The sequence below is a fragment of the Nothoprocta perdicaria genome, unplaced genomic scaffold (genome assembly GCF_003342845.1).
Source record: "Nothoprocta perdicaria isolate Ctin4 unplaced genomic scaffold, notPer1 scaffold_119, whole genome shotgun sequence".
NCBI classification, from domain to species: domain Eukaryota; kingdom Metazoa; phylum Chordata; class Aves; order Tinamiformes; family Tinamidae; genus Nothoprocta; species Nothoprocta perdicaria.
Genome location: NW_020454305.1, coordinates 758,393 through 777,190, shown reverse-complemented (window position 1 = coordinate 777,190; position 18,798 = coordinate 758,393). Strand labels below are relative to the sequence as shown.

At 47.1% G+C, this 18,798-nt stretch overlaps 1 protein-coding gene across 1 annotated transcript in view; it reads left to right on the top strand.

Moving 5' to 3' along the window:
- Positions 1–332, top strand: part of MOV10L1 (Mov10 like RISC complex RNA helicase 1) — a 29,316-nt gene extending 28,984 nt beyond the window's left edge. Inside the window, exon 27 of the mRNA XM_026053824.1 lies at positions 107–332. Within this exon, the coding sequence (XP_025909609.1) occupies positions 107–116 (10 nt within the window). The 3' untranslated portion in view covers positions 117–332. The remainder of the gene's footprint in view (positions 1–106) is intronic.
- The last annotated feature ends 18,466 nt before the right edge of the window (positions 333–18,798 follow it).

The following is an 18,798-nucleotide window of genomic DNA, read 5'->3' as shown; positions in this document are numbered from 1 at the left end:
AATGGGTGTGATCTGCTAGATAAACGATATATTTTTTTATCTGAACTGCATTTCTTGTTCATGCAAAGATAATAAAAATGTTTACTTTATCCCCTTTAATTCACAGATGTGACTGATTTTTTTTCTGCGTTCAGAATGCACTCAATTCTCTTCTGCTTAGAAGTGAAGAATGCGTGACAGTAACGTGGTCTTCAGCAAATCCAGAAACTTTGGACGTCGGGAAAATATGTTTTTTGAAGTCATTGAAATTTGCACAAAAGGGTTTTTTATCCTTTTCCTTAGAAATTAGAGAGTTTCCTTAGAAAAACTACTGCTAGTATTTTATACTATCAAATTTGTTTTTGCTTTACTGTTTAAAAAGTTCATGGAAAATGTTGAGGACCTTCCTCTATTAACTTTTCTATTTTTTTCCCAGATTCTTAATTTTCCCCTGATTTTGTAACAATTCCAAAAACAGAACTATCCCAAGAATATATATTTGTCTTATTTTGTTATAGTTTGTTACAATCATATACCCACAATGTGAAGAGGAATTATTCATGGAGAGGCCCACTTGGCTCATGTTGAGTGTCTTCAACCAACCATGTTAAAAAACTCTACTTCTCAGATTTGAAGACTTTTACGTAATATAAATACAGAGCTTAGATCACACAGGATTCTCTCTTATTGTGAACTGCCCTTCAGCAACTCGCTGTGCTGTATGTCAAAGCAATACCTCAAAGAGTGGGGTTTAAAATTTAAAAAAAGGAGTTTGCAGAGATATGCTGTACCTGATGTACCTGTTTTACTTTGCTCACTCCATTAATGGAATTAATTCTGTAACATAGCAGGAGCTCTCCTTGCCCAGGGCTTGCCAGGTTCATCCCGTACTGTGCTGCCCCTTTCAGCTGAGTGTTTGTCCCGCTGTCCTTTCCACATCTTTCCCCACAAGGCTTTAGCAGTAAGTTGGGCCATTAGCCACAGTGCTTAGAAAGTGCCAGCTGTGTACAACTGCCAGCACAGTCTGGGGCAAGACTGTAGCCCCCAGAGAAACAAAATTAGGGGAAAGGGGAAACAAGGGAAGAGTTTTTCTTTCACCTATCCCGCTACGTCACTTTAGTTCACCCCATGCTCTGTGTTTCTTCCCTGTGGTGCAGATACTGCAGCTGCGAATGTGGTGGCCAAGTAGTAAAGGGTCAAAGCCCAGTGGCCCTTGGATCGTACACGGTGTCTGGGAGGGGAGAAGCAGGAGGCGGCGGCGAGTCCCTAGCGGGGCCATTTGGGTGCCCTCGCGGGCCGAGGCGCTCGCGCCTGCCAGCACAGCCCGGCACCTGCTCACGGGGCGTTGTCCAGAGTCAGCACGTGTCAGCATGCTCTGCTCCGAGCTCTTTCATAAAGAACACGTTCTAGTTACTGCCTATTAAAAAGTTTCTTGCAGCTCCTGCCTCAGGTTTGTTCTGTGCAATACCAGGTCTCACAAGTTACATTTTGGGTTAGGGCACGAGCACCCCCTGTGCCAGCCTTGCTGCTCTTAAGAGAAAGGCCCAGGGGCAAGAGCTCATGCTGGCTTTCCTGCAAGATTAATCTCAAACTTCTGCTGAGGATTTCCATGACCTGTGTCTATTAAAGTAGCACAAGCTTAATTACAGTGTGATAATTAAAAACCTCTATGAAGCGGTAAGCTTTAGATAGTAATATTTATGCATGGCAACATAAGCTTCCACAAAAAGTGAAAGACAAAAAAAAAAAAAAAAAATTGCTTGGCAGAAAGCAAATGCTAAAGTTAATTATCTGTTAGCCCCTAGGATGCCTTTTTTTTTTTTTCCCCTCCCTCCTCTTCCTTCTTCTCTCTGTAGGAACTTCTTTATGTGTTACCTGCCCTTTTAAATCCCATTATTACTATTCATAGAAATAAATCTGGTACACTCTTTTGAGGGGAGAAAAAAATCTTGGGAACATGTTCTTTTTGAAAGTTGGAGGAGCTCATTAATTTTCTCCTAATAACTCTTTGTCCTGTACCACCTTTCAGACCTAAAAGGTTTTTTTCCCTGAATTACAAGGGATCTCTTGACAGCCTGCAAAGCAGTTTTGGAAAAGTGCTTAACCTCACCAAGAGCTATGCAGGCTCTGGTGAAGATGGGAAGAAGGGATGTCATTCCTGCTTTTAGCATTACATATTCAAAACTACGTGTGACTTGTTTGCTTTGACATTTTGATTTGCTCCATGCTCCCATTAATGTCTGGGCTGTATCCCATGAGCTTTGTCTTCCCCTTCCTGGGCATCGTTTCCTGCCCACCCACCTCCTGAGTTGCCACTATGGAAAATCTTCTTGAAAACAATGAAGATGAAGGACCTACCCTGCTCCTGAGCAGGGTTTGCAGCAGTTTCTCTTAGCAACCACAGGTCCAGGTAGATGGTTCAGATGCTTCAGCATCAACGTCCTAGTGGTCCTTGGTCATGAGGACCTTTAGGCTCCTGCGATGGAATGAGGAGAAAGGAGACAAAACATTCTGAGGTTGTCATTGCTGGTTAAAATCATTTTTCATATCCTTTCAATATTGTGCAAAAAGATTTACATAATTGATTCCTTTGGAGATGTGCAGAGCGCAGATGGGTGAGCTGCTGCATGGTGGGCAGTGGCACTGACTGAGGGGTGGCTGGAGCCAGTGCAGAGCAGTCCTGCGAGCTGCGCTGCTGCTGTAAATACTTCACCTGATAAAGGCTTTCAGTGTTCATGAAAACCACGTTCCTGTTGCGCTGCTTACAAGGCCAGTCTTGTTCCAAAAAGTGTCTTCGCTGCGTGGCTGTGATTTATGAAGTGCTCTCCATACTCAAAACCCACCAAAGCCAGAGAGTTGGGGTCGGGATGTCTGGAAAGGGAAAGCCCCAGCACTGCTCTCATAGCTCCAACATACACAGGAGAGCGTGAGGCCACTTGTGGATCATGTCCTGCCCCTCGTCCCCCGCAAAGAACATTGAACTCAAGAGCACTAGAGAAGAGCCAAGAGGCTGCTAGAGGCAGCCTGTAAAGCAGCCACTTAACATACACAGATATGGGTGCAGATGAAAATATTAAATGTTACTCAGCTACCTCTGAGACACTACTCAACACGAGAAGTCCAGACGTTTGGGGTAATCGAGGCATGCACACAATAAATACTACGCAGGGTCTCGGGGTGTCTCGGTCTGTTTGACACGGCAGCAAGCTTTGCGGGGTGTTGTGCTCTGCAGCTGCTGCAGCTTTGCCAGGAGCCCTGCGGTCAAATTCCCTGGGATGGCAACAAGAATTAGCTCAATGGACGGTTTCTGCTTTGGAAAGTGATTCCTTTGCCTATTGCTCTCTGCACTTAGATCGCAGCTAAAGTAAAAAGCACTTCTAGTAGTAATATAAAACATTAAAGCTCTATCAGAGTAACAGTCCATAACACGCTTGCTATAGTCTGCCACTGAATATTTTAAGTGTCTTCAAGTTCCCATGACAGTGCTGCCATTTGTCTGCTCACATTAGCTTGGTTAGGGTGAGGGCAGACCAAACATCTGCATTACTCACTTTGCACAGATCTGAGTGATCTGTGAGCAAACCGGACAGGGCGGCGTTGCAGAAATGCACTCGCTGCTGCTGCTCCTCTCCTTGCGGACGCGGGGTGGAGCCGAGGGGCCCCTCGCTGGGCACCAGTGTTTGAGCTTAGCGAGGTGGGGAGCATCTCAGACCCGTGTCTGCAGCCAGAGGCTGCTCCTGCCTGGGCATGGGTAGGGGTGGTGTTGAGGGATGCAGTTTCATCCTGCCATTTCTGCTGGTTAGGCCTGTTTTGGTAAGGGCTGTAGAGGTGCTTCATCAAGCAAAGCTCCATCCCTAACGACTGCGCAGCAATGCTGGAGCTGGGGGCCGCGCCGGGCATGTCATGCGTGCTGTGTGTGCGGATACAGGGAGCTCGGGAGCCCTGCTCAGCCCTTCAGCCTCCTGAAAACTGCTCGATCTAAACTTGATGGGAAAACAAAAATGCCAGAGCAGCTTAAGGTTGTAATTGCCAACCTTGTGGGATCTCGTTTTGAGAGGGGATCTTATCAACATGTACAAATACCTGAGAATGCAGGGAGGAAAGGGCCAAACTCTCCTCAGTGGTGGCCAGTGATAGGACAAGGGGCAGTGGGTACAAGTTGAAACCCAGGCAGTTCCATCTCCATGTGAGGAGGAACTTCTTTCCTGTGAGGGTGACAGAGCCCTGGAAGAGGCTGCCCAGGGAGGTTGTGGAGTCTCCTTCTCTGGAGGTCTTCCAAACCCACCTGGATGCCGCCCCGTGCCATGAGCTCTGGGTGTCCCTGCTGGAGCAGAGGGGTTGGACTAGGTAATCTCTAGATGTCCCTTCCAACCTCAACCACCCTGTGATTTTTTTTCTCATAGAGCTCATATCCCGGTAAGGACATTGGCTGAAAAGGGCAAGGAGTCAAATTCCCAATATGCAGATGACTACATCTGTTATTTAGCATCTTCCAGGACCTTGACTTTACAATGCTGTATGCATTTAAGGCACTTTTCTTCTTCACAGAAAATAGCTCCAAGGTGTCAGGAACATTGTGCTGCCTGTTGGGAAGCTCAGATAAGAGAAGAATGAGTATTCTACATCGTAATAAGAAACAGATTCTTTTAAAAAGCAATATTGTTTTTTTTGCAACCCTCAAAAAAAGGAGCATTAACATTCATTCACAGAATCAGAAACAATTCACTTGCCTCAGTTTTACCAGACTGGCTGTAATTTATACACCATGAATAAAAAGTTGGCTTTTTTTCCGATAGTAATGATAGGGAACACAGAATAAGCCTGTAATGGTAGGGTGTGTTTCCAGCACGTAGTAAGGATTAGGAGTGCAACATAATCCTTTCCCCTGTTTAAATTTCATGATTGAACAAAAGCTTGAATGTTGCTTATGTCTGATATCTTTATCCCAGCGTTTCAGAAGCAGTTTCTTAAGAATTGTTCCACGAGGGCAAAAGGAAGCAGCCCCATTGCAGGAGAGCAGCAACCACCGCGCAGGAACAACCGGAATGACAACCAGGGGCAGGCAGGGAACAAGGGCCTGCGGAAACAGTGCATCTCAAAAGGCCTGGAATTTGACCAAAAGGCACAACTGAGAACATTAGTTCATCTACATTTAATAATTCTTTTAGGGAACACTAAGAGTAATGAAACTGAGAACTAACTTAGGACTAAACAGAAGCGGCTTATCTGTCTTCTGGTTCGCCTACATGTGCAAATATAAATGACTGAAAACTGCTGATCTGGGTTCTCCAGACTGCCTAATTAGTGGAGAGTGTTTCTGACTAATGGATGGTGTTTGGCTTCTTCCTGAAATGTTTCTAGACTAGGCGAATGAATCTCCAAAAGGGATCACAGGGAGGGCAGAGAGGGCCTAGGCCCTAACTGAAACGAAACCATCTAAGCTCCAGGGGACTGAAGGTCGGGATGACTAAACTGGGATTTATTTTTGCTGATCTTGCTCAAGAGGTACAGGTGGCTGATGCAGAGGTTGGACTGACACATGGGCTCCACAGCGGGAGCTCTGTGCGCCACACTGGCACTCTGGGACATACGTCCTTAGTGCCATACATCAAGGTTCCAGAAAAGGCTTTTCTTCAGCAAAAGCTGGGCTATTTGGCTGCCTTTTTTGAACGGAAAGCTTTCCCTGATGCACTTTTCAGCGCATCCGTAGCAAAAGCATGTTTTTTTCACAGCAGATCAGTGTATTCCTTATACCTGAGAAGCACCAAAACATGTCACTAATGTGTGGAAGTGCCCAGTCCTCACCAGCCTGGCTGCTCGTCACGGTCAGAAGGGATGGGTTTGCTTGGGGGTCACAGCAGCCACAAGGAGCTGCCGTGAGGACGGGCCAAACGGGGAGCTCCAGAGGGAAGGCCCTAATGCAGCAAGGGGGGAATCCTGTTCTCGGGCGCACTTCAGAAGGAACCCGCGGGTCCTGATGTGGCGCCTTCTGTTGCTAAAAGCCATGCCCTGGGGCAAGGAAGAGGAAACAGCACGGACAGAAGGAGAGCCAGGAATCCCCCTTGGTTTCCTTTAAATTAACGCGCAAGCAGCACAGATGGGATACGCGAGGCGGAAGAAGAAATCCAGGGTAAACATTCCCTGTAGAGCGGCCAAAATGAACCCATTCCCTGCATGGAACAGGAGAGCGGCCAGAAGGCATTTTAGCCCTTATCACTGCCAGTGTGGGGAGAGCGGCCGGGGCTGTTCCTGGCAGAGCAATAGCTGTGGTTCTTCCCAGCCCCGACGCTCCCCATGCAGATCTCCATCCTCCTCAGGTGGTTTTCACAGTACCAGCACCACCAGCCTGTGGGGAAAGCAGCGGTGGGGAAAGAGCTGGGGTAACTCTGCGCACGCTGCAGCAACAGGGACCTAGAGCTGGCGGTAACGGCTTCATTTAACCCATCCAAAAATGCCCCAAGTGTTGAGGTGGTGCTGGGGTGGCCTGGTTGAGCACTTGATGTTCACCTAATGTGGCAATTTTCAAGCCGAGCCCCAAGCAACAGCTACCACTCAGCTGCGCTCAGATGAGGTAAGAGGCGAGGAAATCCCTTGGAGGCCGTTCCTCAGTTTTACTTTGGCCACTGGCATTTTCAAAAGCAGCTTGTGTGCCTTTTTGGCAGCACAATGAAACAGCAAAATCAAATGGAAGTTGCACTTCCCCTCCCTTTGAGCAGGGAAATGAGCAGGGAAAATAAAAAACTGGTCATGATATAACATTACAGGACAAGAATTTATTGATGTGCAAGCCAAATTTCTTCATTTAGTATTATACTATCTAGCTTTTATTTTCAGTGTGTTGTATAGATACTCCCTAGGTAATGGTAAGTCTTCTGAAATATATTCTAGGAGGATGTTGCTGTCTCATTTGAAAATAACACTGAAAATAGCAACTATAATAGCATGCCTTTATACTTAAGAACGTCCTGGAATTCAGCCTTAAAATCATTGTGTGCTGTGAGCATGCACAGCCTTTCATGGCTACATTAACCTCATTCGGGTGTGGAGTCATCCCTAGCACACACTGCCGCTGTGGGGAAAAAATAGTAAATTATTTAAGCAGCAGATCTTTTTAAAAAATGAGTCATCACAGAAATACCTCTGGAAGAAACAGGAGATATCAGGACAGCTGAACTCATATTTTCAGAATTTTTAAGATGAGAAACTGAAGTAAGTTTATCATCACAGACATGAGCTGCGTGTGGGGAAGCTCTCGCAGCCGACACGGCGCCTCCCTCCGGCTTCCCGCTGCGCCCCGCGAGCCGGCGCTGCTCGGCACGGCCCCGGGAGAGCCTGCGGACACAGGCCCCGTGGCCAGGGCCAGGATGCGGGGCCCAGGGCCCGGCCTCGTGGGAGCAGCCTGCGGACACAGGCCCCATGGCCAAGGCCAACGCGTAGGGCCCCAGGCCCAGCCAGTGGCTCCGTCAGAACGGCGCGTAATGCGGCTTCAAATGTGGACTGGATGACACGGCTTCAACGACGTTCTTGTTCCTTGTGCAAGTGATGCCTTGGGCCTCTGAAGAATGAATTATTCAAAGATCTAGCTGGAAATAAACTCTCATCTCACACTGTGGGTTCACTTTAAGCACCTCTTTTGAAGATGCTAAAGTGCTTTAAAAGCGCCTCTGCGCTCGTTCCTTTCTGTTGTGTTCCCCAGGGCACTGAGCTCAGCATTATTTCCTGCAAAGTAGAATTATGTTTGTGATCCTGAGCTCAAACATCACATTTTGAAAATGTCCAGCTCGCTGGACTCCTAGTGTAGGAGGAATTTGCCATTCACACGTGTCCGTGATGTGAGTACTCACACCGGGCTGGTGGCTGGGAAGCCAAAGCGAACCATTTTGCACAGGCTGCAAGGCTCCTTTAGCTGGTGTCTGCATTCAGGTAACATTCCAAATAAAATTTGTTTGGTTGACAAAGCTTCAACTGGATGATGGAACAAGAACTTGGGATCACTCAGTGTAATCTGAAAACATGGCCCAGAAACAAACAAACAAATGAAACCTGCTCCTGTGAGCAATGCCACTGAAATCAAGGATGGATCTGGACACTCCATCCCCAAACAGTAACACTGATGACTGAGCTCATGGACCTCACAGGTTTCTGAACATGGTTTTGGGGAGCAGAGCACAATTACTTCTTTCAAGATTTGTTTCTTCCCCACACCTCGTCTCCGTGCAGCGGTTTAGATCCGTACGCAGGCGCTTGCTGCTATTGTGGAGCTTCTAGAGAGGATCCAGCGGAGGGCAACAAAGACGACTAAGGGGCTGGAGCATCTCTTTCATGAGGAAAGACTAAGTGAGATGGGCCTGTTTAGCCTGGAGAAGAGAAGATTGAGAGGGGATCTGATCAATATGTATAAATACCTGAGGGGGGAATGTAGGGAGGAAGGGGCCAAGCGCTTCTCAGTGGTGGCCAGTGACAGGACAAGGGGCAATGGGTGTAAGTTGAAACACAGGAAGCTCCATCTGCATGTGAGGAAGAGCTTCTTTCCTGTGAGGGTGACAAAGCCCTGGCACAGGCTGCCCAGGGAGGCTGTGGAGTCTCCTTCTCTGGAGGTTTTCAGAATCCACCTGGATGCCGCCCTGTGCCCCGTGCTCTGGGTGTCCCTGCTGGAGCAGGGGGTTGGACTAGATGATCTCTAGAGGTCTCTTCCACCCTCAACCATCCTGTGATTCTGTGATTCTACCTCAGTGTGCGCAGGGGCTGAACACGAATGCAGAGCTCGTGGTTTGCAAACAGAGGCACCAAAGCGCAGCCCGCTCGCAGCCAGCCCTGTGCAGCACCCGGGCCCAGCCAGCACGTTTCAAAGGTGGACAGCTGCAGAAATTGATTAGAATATGAAAAGCGAAACCCTCCCAGTTTTCTAGTTAAAGGATACCCCCAACTATTTTTAAATAGTTAGAAATCTTGGAAGGATTTCAGTATCTGCATATCCCTTTTCGTTAGTTCTATGCCTCTGGAAGGCCACATTCTTACTAAGCAGCTTTGATGCTTTGAAACATGAATTTTGAAGAACAGCAGTTGCCTCACTGAGTGCAGATACGAGCTCTGCCTAAGGCCCTTCTCCCCTCCTCCCCCCCAGCAAAGGAAGGAATCCCATTACAGGCTTTGGAACAGGAAGAATAAAAAGTACAGTAGTTTTTTTCAGAAACTGCGATGTTTCCCATCAGTATGAATTTCCCTACATTGGGGCTGAAAGCACCCTAAAGGGAATTTATTTTTTGGTTTTGTGTTTCTTTTTTTCTTCTGGCAGCTTTTCACAGACTCTCTCCTGCTTCCATGAGAACATGACACATTTCATCCATCTCCCGGGCAGCTGCCGGGTGCTTTGCGGTGCCCCAACCATAACCCAGCCCTGATCCGGGCGGCTGCAGCAGTGCAGGCAGCGCCTGAGCCGCCCTCGCAGCCCGGAGGCGCCGGCGGTGCCGCCGCTCCTGCTGCATCCCAACGCATCCTGCCGCTCCCGCTGTATCCCACTGCATCCTGCCATTTCCACCGCATCCCACTGCATCCCGCCACATCCGCAGGAATGGCAGCGACGCTGCGCCCCAGGCCCAGGCGGGCGCCTAGCGCTGCTGGAGCTGCTGCCACCTGCGCCGAGGTGACGCAGACCGGGATGTACCCGGGTTTTCCATGGAGTTTCTGATGCCTTCAGCTATGTCAGGGGTTTTTATTCATTTGAACAGAATAACTGCTGAAGATTGTTGCTGCTACGACATTCCTTTAGTATTTTTTTCCAGTTTCATTTAATTTCCTGATGAAAAAAAAAAAATGTCTACTATACCTTTAGGTAAGAAAACATATTACAGTGTAATATTGCAAAGACATTTTGTGATTTGGGATCATGGAGAACACCTACAGCCCACAGACACTCAGCTGAACGGCCCAAGAACCGCATCAGGGTTTTTGCAGGCATTATTATTTTGCCCTGGATATTTTTCATCTAATGTGAAAACATCATTAAGTGCTAATTCAATCCTTCTCCTGACTGAAGAACCTAACCCTATTTTTCCATCATTTATCTATGCTGTTTATTTAGCAGCTTGTGAAACAGTATGAAACATTATTTTTACTCTGTGATTTTCTGTATTGAAAGGTCATATGTGGATATATTTAGTATCTTGTGCCTTCAAGATGTATTGCACCAAGTATTTATTTCAGAGTTTATCAACAACACTTATGATTTTATTCAAATGTATTGCGCAAATGTTGCTTCTTGTGCGGACTTCTGGGTTGCTGGTATTACACCTGGCCTTTTCTTTAGCTTCTCAACAAAATAGCTCATTTAATAAAAAGCTAGAGAAAAATGACAGCATTGTGCAGAGCTGCAAACATGACCCGGCCTGATGCTTGCAGGGATGAGGAGAAGCCTCAGCCCGTTATGCCCTGCACACCTTGCCATGAGGATAGTCAAAATGCTCATCACTCAAAAAATATCAGAGGATATTTTCAAATACTAAATATGGTATTTTTTTTTTCCTAAGGAAAAAAAGAAAAAAGTTGTTTTCCTCTCGCTCTGCCCAAAATTTGGGAACAGTCAAAGCAATGAACATGATCATAAGGCTGAGAGAGCTGGGCCTGTTCAGCCTGGAGAAGAGGAGGCTGAAGGGGGACCTGATCAGTGTCTATAAATACCTCAAGGGAGGCAGTGAGGACGAGGGGGCCAGCCTCTTTTCAGTGGTGGCCAGCGATAGGACTAGAGGAAACGGCCACAAACTGAAGCACCAAAAGTTCCACAGGAACTTAAGGAAAAATTTCTTGACAGTGAGGGTGACAGAGCCCTGGAACAGGCTGCCCAGAGAGGTTGTGGAGTCTCCTTCTCTGGAGATCTTTAAAACCCGCTCGGATGCAGCCCTGTGCCACGTGCTCTAGGTGACCCTGCGTGAGCAGGGGGGTTGGACTAGATGACCTCTGAGGTCCCTTCCAACCTTAAACATTCTGTGATTCTATGAACATCCTGACCTTGTGGCTGTACATTAATGGTATACGTGGGGCTCACTAACCATTTTTCCTGAGGGCAGACTGCAAGACCTGCAGCTCCCTCTGTCATGGCAGGCACATATTCTAATTAAGGGCATTTTTTTTGCCTTTTTGTACTTTTTTTCCTGGTGTACTTAGGCTATTTCCTCAGGATTCAAGCAGCTGTTCAAAATAATTCAATTGTTTTTAATTAACTTCTTAATAAACTGGCTGCAAAATCACTCCTTCTCCTGATTTCTCTTTCTTTTTGCACAGCTAGTTATTTTTAGCAAGTGCTAATAGATAATGATGGGATTCAAGACATTTCCCTACTACTGCAATGTACAAAAACCTGCACATGCCCATTTGCCAAAACAGAACAAGGGGAAATTAAAGATGCAAGAGGGGAAATTTGCGCAACTCTGTGGAACTGGGAGCTACGTTCAAAGGACCTTCCATTTCTTTTGAGAAATACTGCATGCACGTTTCCCTTTTATTTTCCTTAGCCACTCTCTCAGCTGAAATTCATCCAAAATATCCATACATAGGCTACAGTCAAAGACAATTTGGATAGTTTAAAGGGGAAAAGATGATCACAAATTCCTGAATAATGAAAAGAGTAGAGTTTCTATTTTAAGTCACTATTATCTTTGTTGCTATATTATTATTTAAAATGGCTGTAATATTAGCTAAGCTGATATTAAAGTACTTGTTTTATTAGGAACTTTCTTCCAATCTCTTTGTTCCAGGAATGTAAGTTTTGACATCCACGAGAAAATTTGCCCACATCTGGAAATAAATCCCCAAATTCCATTTGTACGTGCTGGCTGGCAAACATCAAGCTGCAAAAGCCAATGAAGATTATAGATTATGTTTCTACATTACCTTTACTGTGGCAGTTTCCTGTAACGATGAAGGGCATCGCATGAAATCTCCTGAACACTAAGCCCTTCCAGTAACTGGTTCAGTTTGCACTGGGATAAGCTGGTGCCACAGTCGTTCATACCCAGCAGCACCTACCAAAGGATGTGACAAAAGCTCTTCAACCTCCACAACCCATCAAGCAGCCACCAAACCTTGACCTGCTCAGGTGGGTCCGTAGGGGAGCACTTACACGTTTGCACATGCAGATTTTCAAGCTCAAGGCAGGTGAATTCCCTTCACTCCCCTTCACTCCCTACACAGTCTTGCTGGGAGGCTCCCATCTACCAGGGCTCACGCTGTGCCTGGCAGCCCTTAGGACAACTGGTAGGGGCAAATCCCACCCTCCATGGGAATGCACTGCAGCTCCCGGAGGACTCTCTCCTCTGGTGTATTGTGAGACTTCACTTTTCTCAACAGGCTCAGGGGCAGAAGCTGTGTGTGTCTGCCAAGGCATATGGCTTTCTCTGTACTTACTGGCACTTGTGGTTTGGGACACTAGATCTGAGGGACGATTCAGAATTATGGGAGTGCGTCGAGTAGGAAAGCCGAACTCAGAGCATATGGTAAATCTGGCAAAGATGAATGTGGTCATGCATCCACTGCCTTCTTGCCCATCAACACTTCAGGAGCAGCAGAACAAGGCACAGCATGGTAGGTGGGATTATACTGCCTTGCTGACATGGGGTGACACTAGTGGCTCCAAAATGTCTGCAAAGGGTGGCATGCCCACATGGATGTCTGCAAGGGAGGTACTGCCGTCCTCCGGTGCCACGATATATGACTGAAAAAACGCACTGAGATGCAGAAAAGGCTCCCAGGAATTTCACTTGGCAGTTTCAGTTCCCTTAGCAGTGTCAGGCTGGAGCTGGCCTGACACCTGGAACACAAGCACAGAATGGCACTGGCCTGAAAACCACCTGCATGTAAAGACTGCGCAAGAGCCGTGACTTGTTTCGGCTGACATGGTCTGTACCTGACAAAGCAGAGGGATTTTGCATGGAGCATAACTTAAGCACTGAGGGAGCCCTTGACTAAAGGAAGCTCCCTCATCAGAACTATGTGTCTTTAAGCAGGCAAGTGAAATTAGTGCTGCCATATGTGCTCAAATTCATGCCATGCCACGCATGACCATTTTAATTGATTTAATTTAAGTGATTGCAAGTGTGTGGCTGCTTTGTGGATTGTGAACTGCTGTTAAGGCATGCTGTGCCCATAGTTTACAGATCCCAAAGTAGTTGTTTTGCTTTTGGGGGAATCTCTATTATTTTCTCTCTCTAATGCTCCTGGGATGAGGTCACTGCTAATCTTTATGGCATATTTTGTACCTAATTAACTACAAGGACTGAGGTAGCTGAGTGCTTTTATTTTCCTTTACTGAATAAAGTATCATTTAAAATATAAATCTCTGCAATTGCTGGCTGGGGGGCATGGGGCTGCCTGTAATTGAAATCTGTAGATTACTCACTGTTTTCAGATACTTCAATAATAAAACGTTGGCATAGCCACTGCTTCTCATTTCTGTAAAATTAAATGGACATTATCAAGTGTTAAACACAAACAATGACCTATATGTATCTTGCCAGTGTATCCAAAGGGGGAATATAGCTATGCAGTCAGAGCTCATTGATAGTAACAGTTAATGGTCCCTGTCACAGGAGAAAGAAGTGTGCAAGAACAAAACTCACGAAACATGCAGGTAGTTTCACTTATCTCCTTGCCTCTCCTCATTTCATTTCCCTTTCTGTCTTTCCCTGGACACGCAACACAGAGCTGGAATGAGGACTGTTTCTCCCCTTGCTTGAGCTCTTCTTCTCCCTGGAAGTGTCTTCATTCTGTGGGAGCAGGAATGGAAAGGCTCCGTTAAGCCCTTGCAGAGGAATCTGGGCACTGCAAGGCATAAGACAATGTACATAAATCTGATCCATAGAGGGAAGAGCTGGAGCTGCACACTCAGATCTCAAGCCCTTAGGAAAAAATATGCTGGGAGCTGTCTGAATTGCTGTGGGGTGGCTGCCCTCTGCCCTCCCTCTTCTCCTCCTCTGAACCTGTGCAAAATCCTCTGCTCTCCTGTGCTTCTTTCTGCAGCTCCTTGAAGATGGCCTCTCTCCTTCGCCTCCGCAGCAGTAGCTCTCATAACCCTCTTCCTCTGCTCTGCTCCCTCGCCTGTGACAGCAGCAAGCGCAGGTTCCTGGCAGCACAGCTTGTCTTCCCCATCCCAAAGCTCCTTCTAAAAGCCGTTCTGCTAGAATTGCCTAGAAAATATGCAAGGAAAGGAATCTCCCGATATTATTTCTGCATGATGAGGGTTAACGCTATCCTCATTTTTAATACACCCTTTGTGGGAGGGCTGATGTATAAAAATAGCAAGACAACACAAAAGCACAACCGAATGCCCCGAGCAACTGCGAGACCACAATGTGTTTGCCTCTAGTGTCTTTCTGGCATCCTTTTTGACACCAGAGATAAACAACTTGATATCCTGGGGGTCAGGGCACTTCTTCAGTTTGAGGCCTTCTGCAGCCCAAAGGATTTGAATCTGTGCTTCTCAGTGAAATGCCTAATCATGCTGCAAAGCAGGCGGGAGCAGCGCTGCGCTCTGCCCCTCCTGCTGCAGCCGAGCCAAGGCAGCAAAGGCAGCAAGGTTAGCGGGGCCGCAGGGATGGGACAGGCCAAGGGGGAACTGGGCAGCACAGCGAGACGGGGACTGCCAGGGATTTGTGAGTCCTGCAGAGTTTTGCTTCTTGCTCCAAGGACATTTGTGTTTTTCAGCCAGGGATGCTTGAACAAGGAGCAGAGCAGCTCAGAACAAGACTCTAATCCCCATTTAGGGCTTAATAAAAATAAAAAAGCCATCACCATTTCATCTTTATGCATTTGCATTATAAGTTTACTTTGACTTTAAATGCTCCTTGCTACGCTGCACTGGAACTATGATGACTTTGCCATTTAATACTACTGCCTGGCAGGATGAAGCCTTTACTTTGCGAAGTGCAGACTGGAGTTTGAAGGAATATTGCTGATTTCAACACCTATTGAGCAAAGCAGTAAAGCGTGAATCTCAGTACTTGTAGCTTTGTGCCTGTAAAACATGCACATTATTAAAAATAATGCTCCTGCTGTATGTGTTACTGCCTCAGTCCTGTTCAGACTGGAGATCCGAGATGCAACTGACCGAGACATCTACAATGCTTATTTCATAAACAGCACAACACTAAGAGACCACTAGTACCTTAACTGGCCAAGAAATAACCTTCTGTGCCAAGTCCTCTGCACAGAAACCCGGTGAGAGGCCAGTGGGGGTCCCAAGGGGTTCCTCTCACCTTGGGGGCACGGGGCATCCTCGCTCCTATGCAAGAAGGACTCTGCTTTGTTCTCCACTGACCAAACCTTATTTCCAAGAATTTATCTTTTTACCACCCCTCAACCTCCTTTTCTCTGCCCAAACTCTTCCCAAACAAATGAGCTGCCCCTCCTAATTTTTTATCCCAAATCTGCTACATCCATTCCCAAATTTGGTGTTTCTAACACTGTTACCTAGGCAGTTTTGACCCTACATTGTATGACTGATACAGTTATCTAGACAACAGCAGCTTTGTGTCCCACGACTCCCTTCCAACCCTGTGCTTCATGCTGGTTACTTTTCATCCACATCCTGTATATTTGGCCGGAACTATCCAGCTTCGGCCTTGCAAAGCCTCGCTCTGATCAGGCACAAGCAGTTTCCTCTCGTGCCCAGGCAGGGCAACAGAACAACGCATCCTGTGCTAACAGGGTATCTTTGCCCTTGAGTAGCTTCCAGCCAGTTCTCAGTTCCCAGCAAAGCCTTCGGCTGGTTGTGATCCTGGAGCTGCAGCAGGACAGGGTGCCCCGACACAGGCACTGGATCCCTTCACGTGACAGGGAGGCCGAGCAGAAGCAGCTAAGTGAGGGTCTCACTCCTTCAGAACTCATCACAGGCCTTTCTTAGCACCAGAGGAACTGTGGGGGCGGGAAGATGAAGGCGACGCTTCCCAGAAGCCGAGCTCCATTAGCGAGGGCACTGATGCAAAGTGCACACAGCAACGTCAGCAATAGAACCGCATCTGACTGCTGAGAGTCACATTTTCCTGACAGGGAGCAGAGAGCCTCCCTTTCCTGCCAAAGCCTCATCCCAGCGCCAGCAGTGACAGCCAGGCTGGGCTGCCACTTGCCACTTCCCCTGTCATCTGGCACCCCGCTTCACTCTGCTTCCCGGGGCCTCCCTCGCTGCTGCCTGAGGCAGCCACCACCAACGCGCTGCCCCCGCCAGCACTGTGCGCGCCCGCGCCACAAGCAGTGGCACCGCTGCAGCTTCTGCAGACACCTCAAACCCCCGGGGGCTGCACGACACCGAGCGCGCCCGGACCGCATGCGCAGGGCCCGCCAGGGAGTCCCACCCCGAGGCCACTGCCCTTGGAGGTGACCCTCTCCTTGGAACAGGTATCTGGGAGGCTACAGGCTTTGCTTCAGTCTCTCGCTTCTGCTCGCGGTTTTTAAATCTCAGAACTTCCACAAAATAATGCTAAAACGTTTCTCCAAGAGTATGTATTGACTCATTCCAATCAAGTCTAACGTGAAGTTTAAGTGAAAAGATTCTTTTATATAAACATAAATGCATAAATTTGCAAAGTTATATGGTTTTCTATGTGTATTTAATAGACCTAATGAATCTGCACTCTTACTGTTCAACTTTTAAAATGACAAAACAGTGAATTTAGCAAAATAGCAATATAGTTGTAGTGCTAAGTTATATATTCCAATATGCAGTGAATACCTGGGATTTAAGATAAAACACTCTGCATGGTTATGCACACAGCTTCACTCCCTGTATGGGCTGGGTTTTCTTGACTTTCCTTACAGAAAGCAAGACACACGGGCTCGCCTCCTACGAAAGTCACATTCTACCTTCAAGAAGCAATATATTTTCAATGATAACACCAAATGATTTAGCAAGGTGTTTTATCAAATAATCATCCTTTTTTAATCTTTTGTTAGAACTAACGAGAATTCATTCATAAGCTTTCCCACATCAAATTCTGATCCTACCAGCAGCTTGTGGAATCTTTATTAGCACAGGGTTATCCTCAGAGCCTGATTATCATCTAGATTCTGCACACATTCCTGCCCCTTATTGCCAAGAGACTTGGCTTTGGTGTCGGACTATATATTATAGCAGAAATTTCCCTTCTTTTTAGCCACGTTTTCCTTTCACAGTAGTGTTACATCCTGACTTTGGCTTGCTATAGAGACATAAATTCTCCAAGCAAGACTATAAAATCAATATGACTAAATCAAATGATATTATAACGAAGGTAGATTCAAAAAAGATGTATTTAAGTTACTCACAGATGCCATATTTATATTTCTAAATCTAATGATGGATTTATGTTTTTTTTTTTTTTTTCCTTTGGTAGTGGAGCTAGACACAATTTGGGGGCAGAGAGGATATGGTAATGACAGCACAGCTGTTCTTATGATATTGAACTTATGAGATGTTCACACTGAGGCTCCCAGAAGTGGGTACTGAGGCCATTACTTCCTCAAAGGAAAAGAAAGTCAACATGCAGAAAGAAGACAAGTCACTCGGGCAGGGGATGCCAGGAGGAAAAATGCTACAAAGACCCTAAGACAAAAAACCTTCCAGCTTGTTTATAATGAGGTAACTGGAGGAGCAAAGGAGAGTTTTCAAACGGGAGACGACAAAGTGAGGATTAGAAAAATGGGTCTTTTCAGCAATATTTGTATTGTGTGAGGCAAGACTGTCAACAGCAGAGAAAAGCACAAGGAAATGATTAAGATGCTCCAAGCCTGAGCAAAAGTTCTGCAGACCATCTGCCTCAGGGCATGGGTCCACCTTGCTCAATACCCTCCCTGTGGACGCAGCAGTGACGAAGGCATCAGAAATACAAGTTTGTTTCTTCTTAACTAGATTCTTACTGTATCTAGTAAGAATAAATTAATTTGCCCAGATAAAGTCATGGGAAGGCTGCACATCCATTCCGCACCCCAGGTAAGAAGGCCCAGGGTACAGACACATAGAGGGCTTTGGCAGTGACACAGCATGGAGTCAGGGAGTCAAAGTCACTGGAGGGTGAGGAGAAAGGAAGCAAGTGATGGTGACAGCTTTCAGATTTAGGCTGTCCAACCTTCCCTCTCTCAGTGTTATCCAGGAGCAAGTGGCGATGACAGCTCTGCAACTGCTGCCTGGACTGCATCTTCAAAAGGGCTCTTGTCAGCAGGACATCCCTCTTGCCTTGCTCATTACGTCCCTGTCTAGACAGAAGCTCCCCACAGAGGAGAATGATTTGAGGTTTGCATATAACAGCTGCACTGGAATAAGACACAGGGTCACAGCATTTCCCACCATGTCTGGCTGGCGAAAGGGAGATTTCAAGGCAAGGATGACAATCCTTGGATCGTGGATGACACCCTAAGGCCTTTGAGAAAAGCGTCGGTGAGATTTGTTCAGGAGCATCTCCAGTTTTCACCTAAGTAGTGCTAAATATCAAGTGCATGGGCAACTTGACAAGAAGCAACTGGGACTTGGAGCTTCTGCAGGCCTGCCATCGCTGCTGGATATGACGCAGCATCCATGTCCTGTGCTGCACTGTGCTTCAGCCTTTGCCGAGGGGGATAACACGCACTTTGCTCAGCGCACGGGCAGTGGGGCCAGGCAGACACAGGCCCGACTCCCTCGAGGGTGAGGCAAGCTGTCCTGCAATCTCGACAAGCTCTCTAGCCCCTAGGCTGTTGAACCAGGCGTAGCCAGCCCTGCATAAGGTTTTAAAAGCGCGAGGCTGGAAAGGACATGACCCCCGGGGCGCCCAGGGGCCTCCCGCTCAGGGAACCGGCGGGACCCCCCGCCCAGCGCAGCGC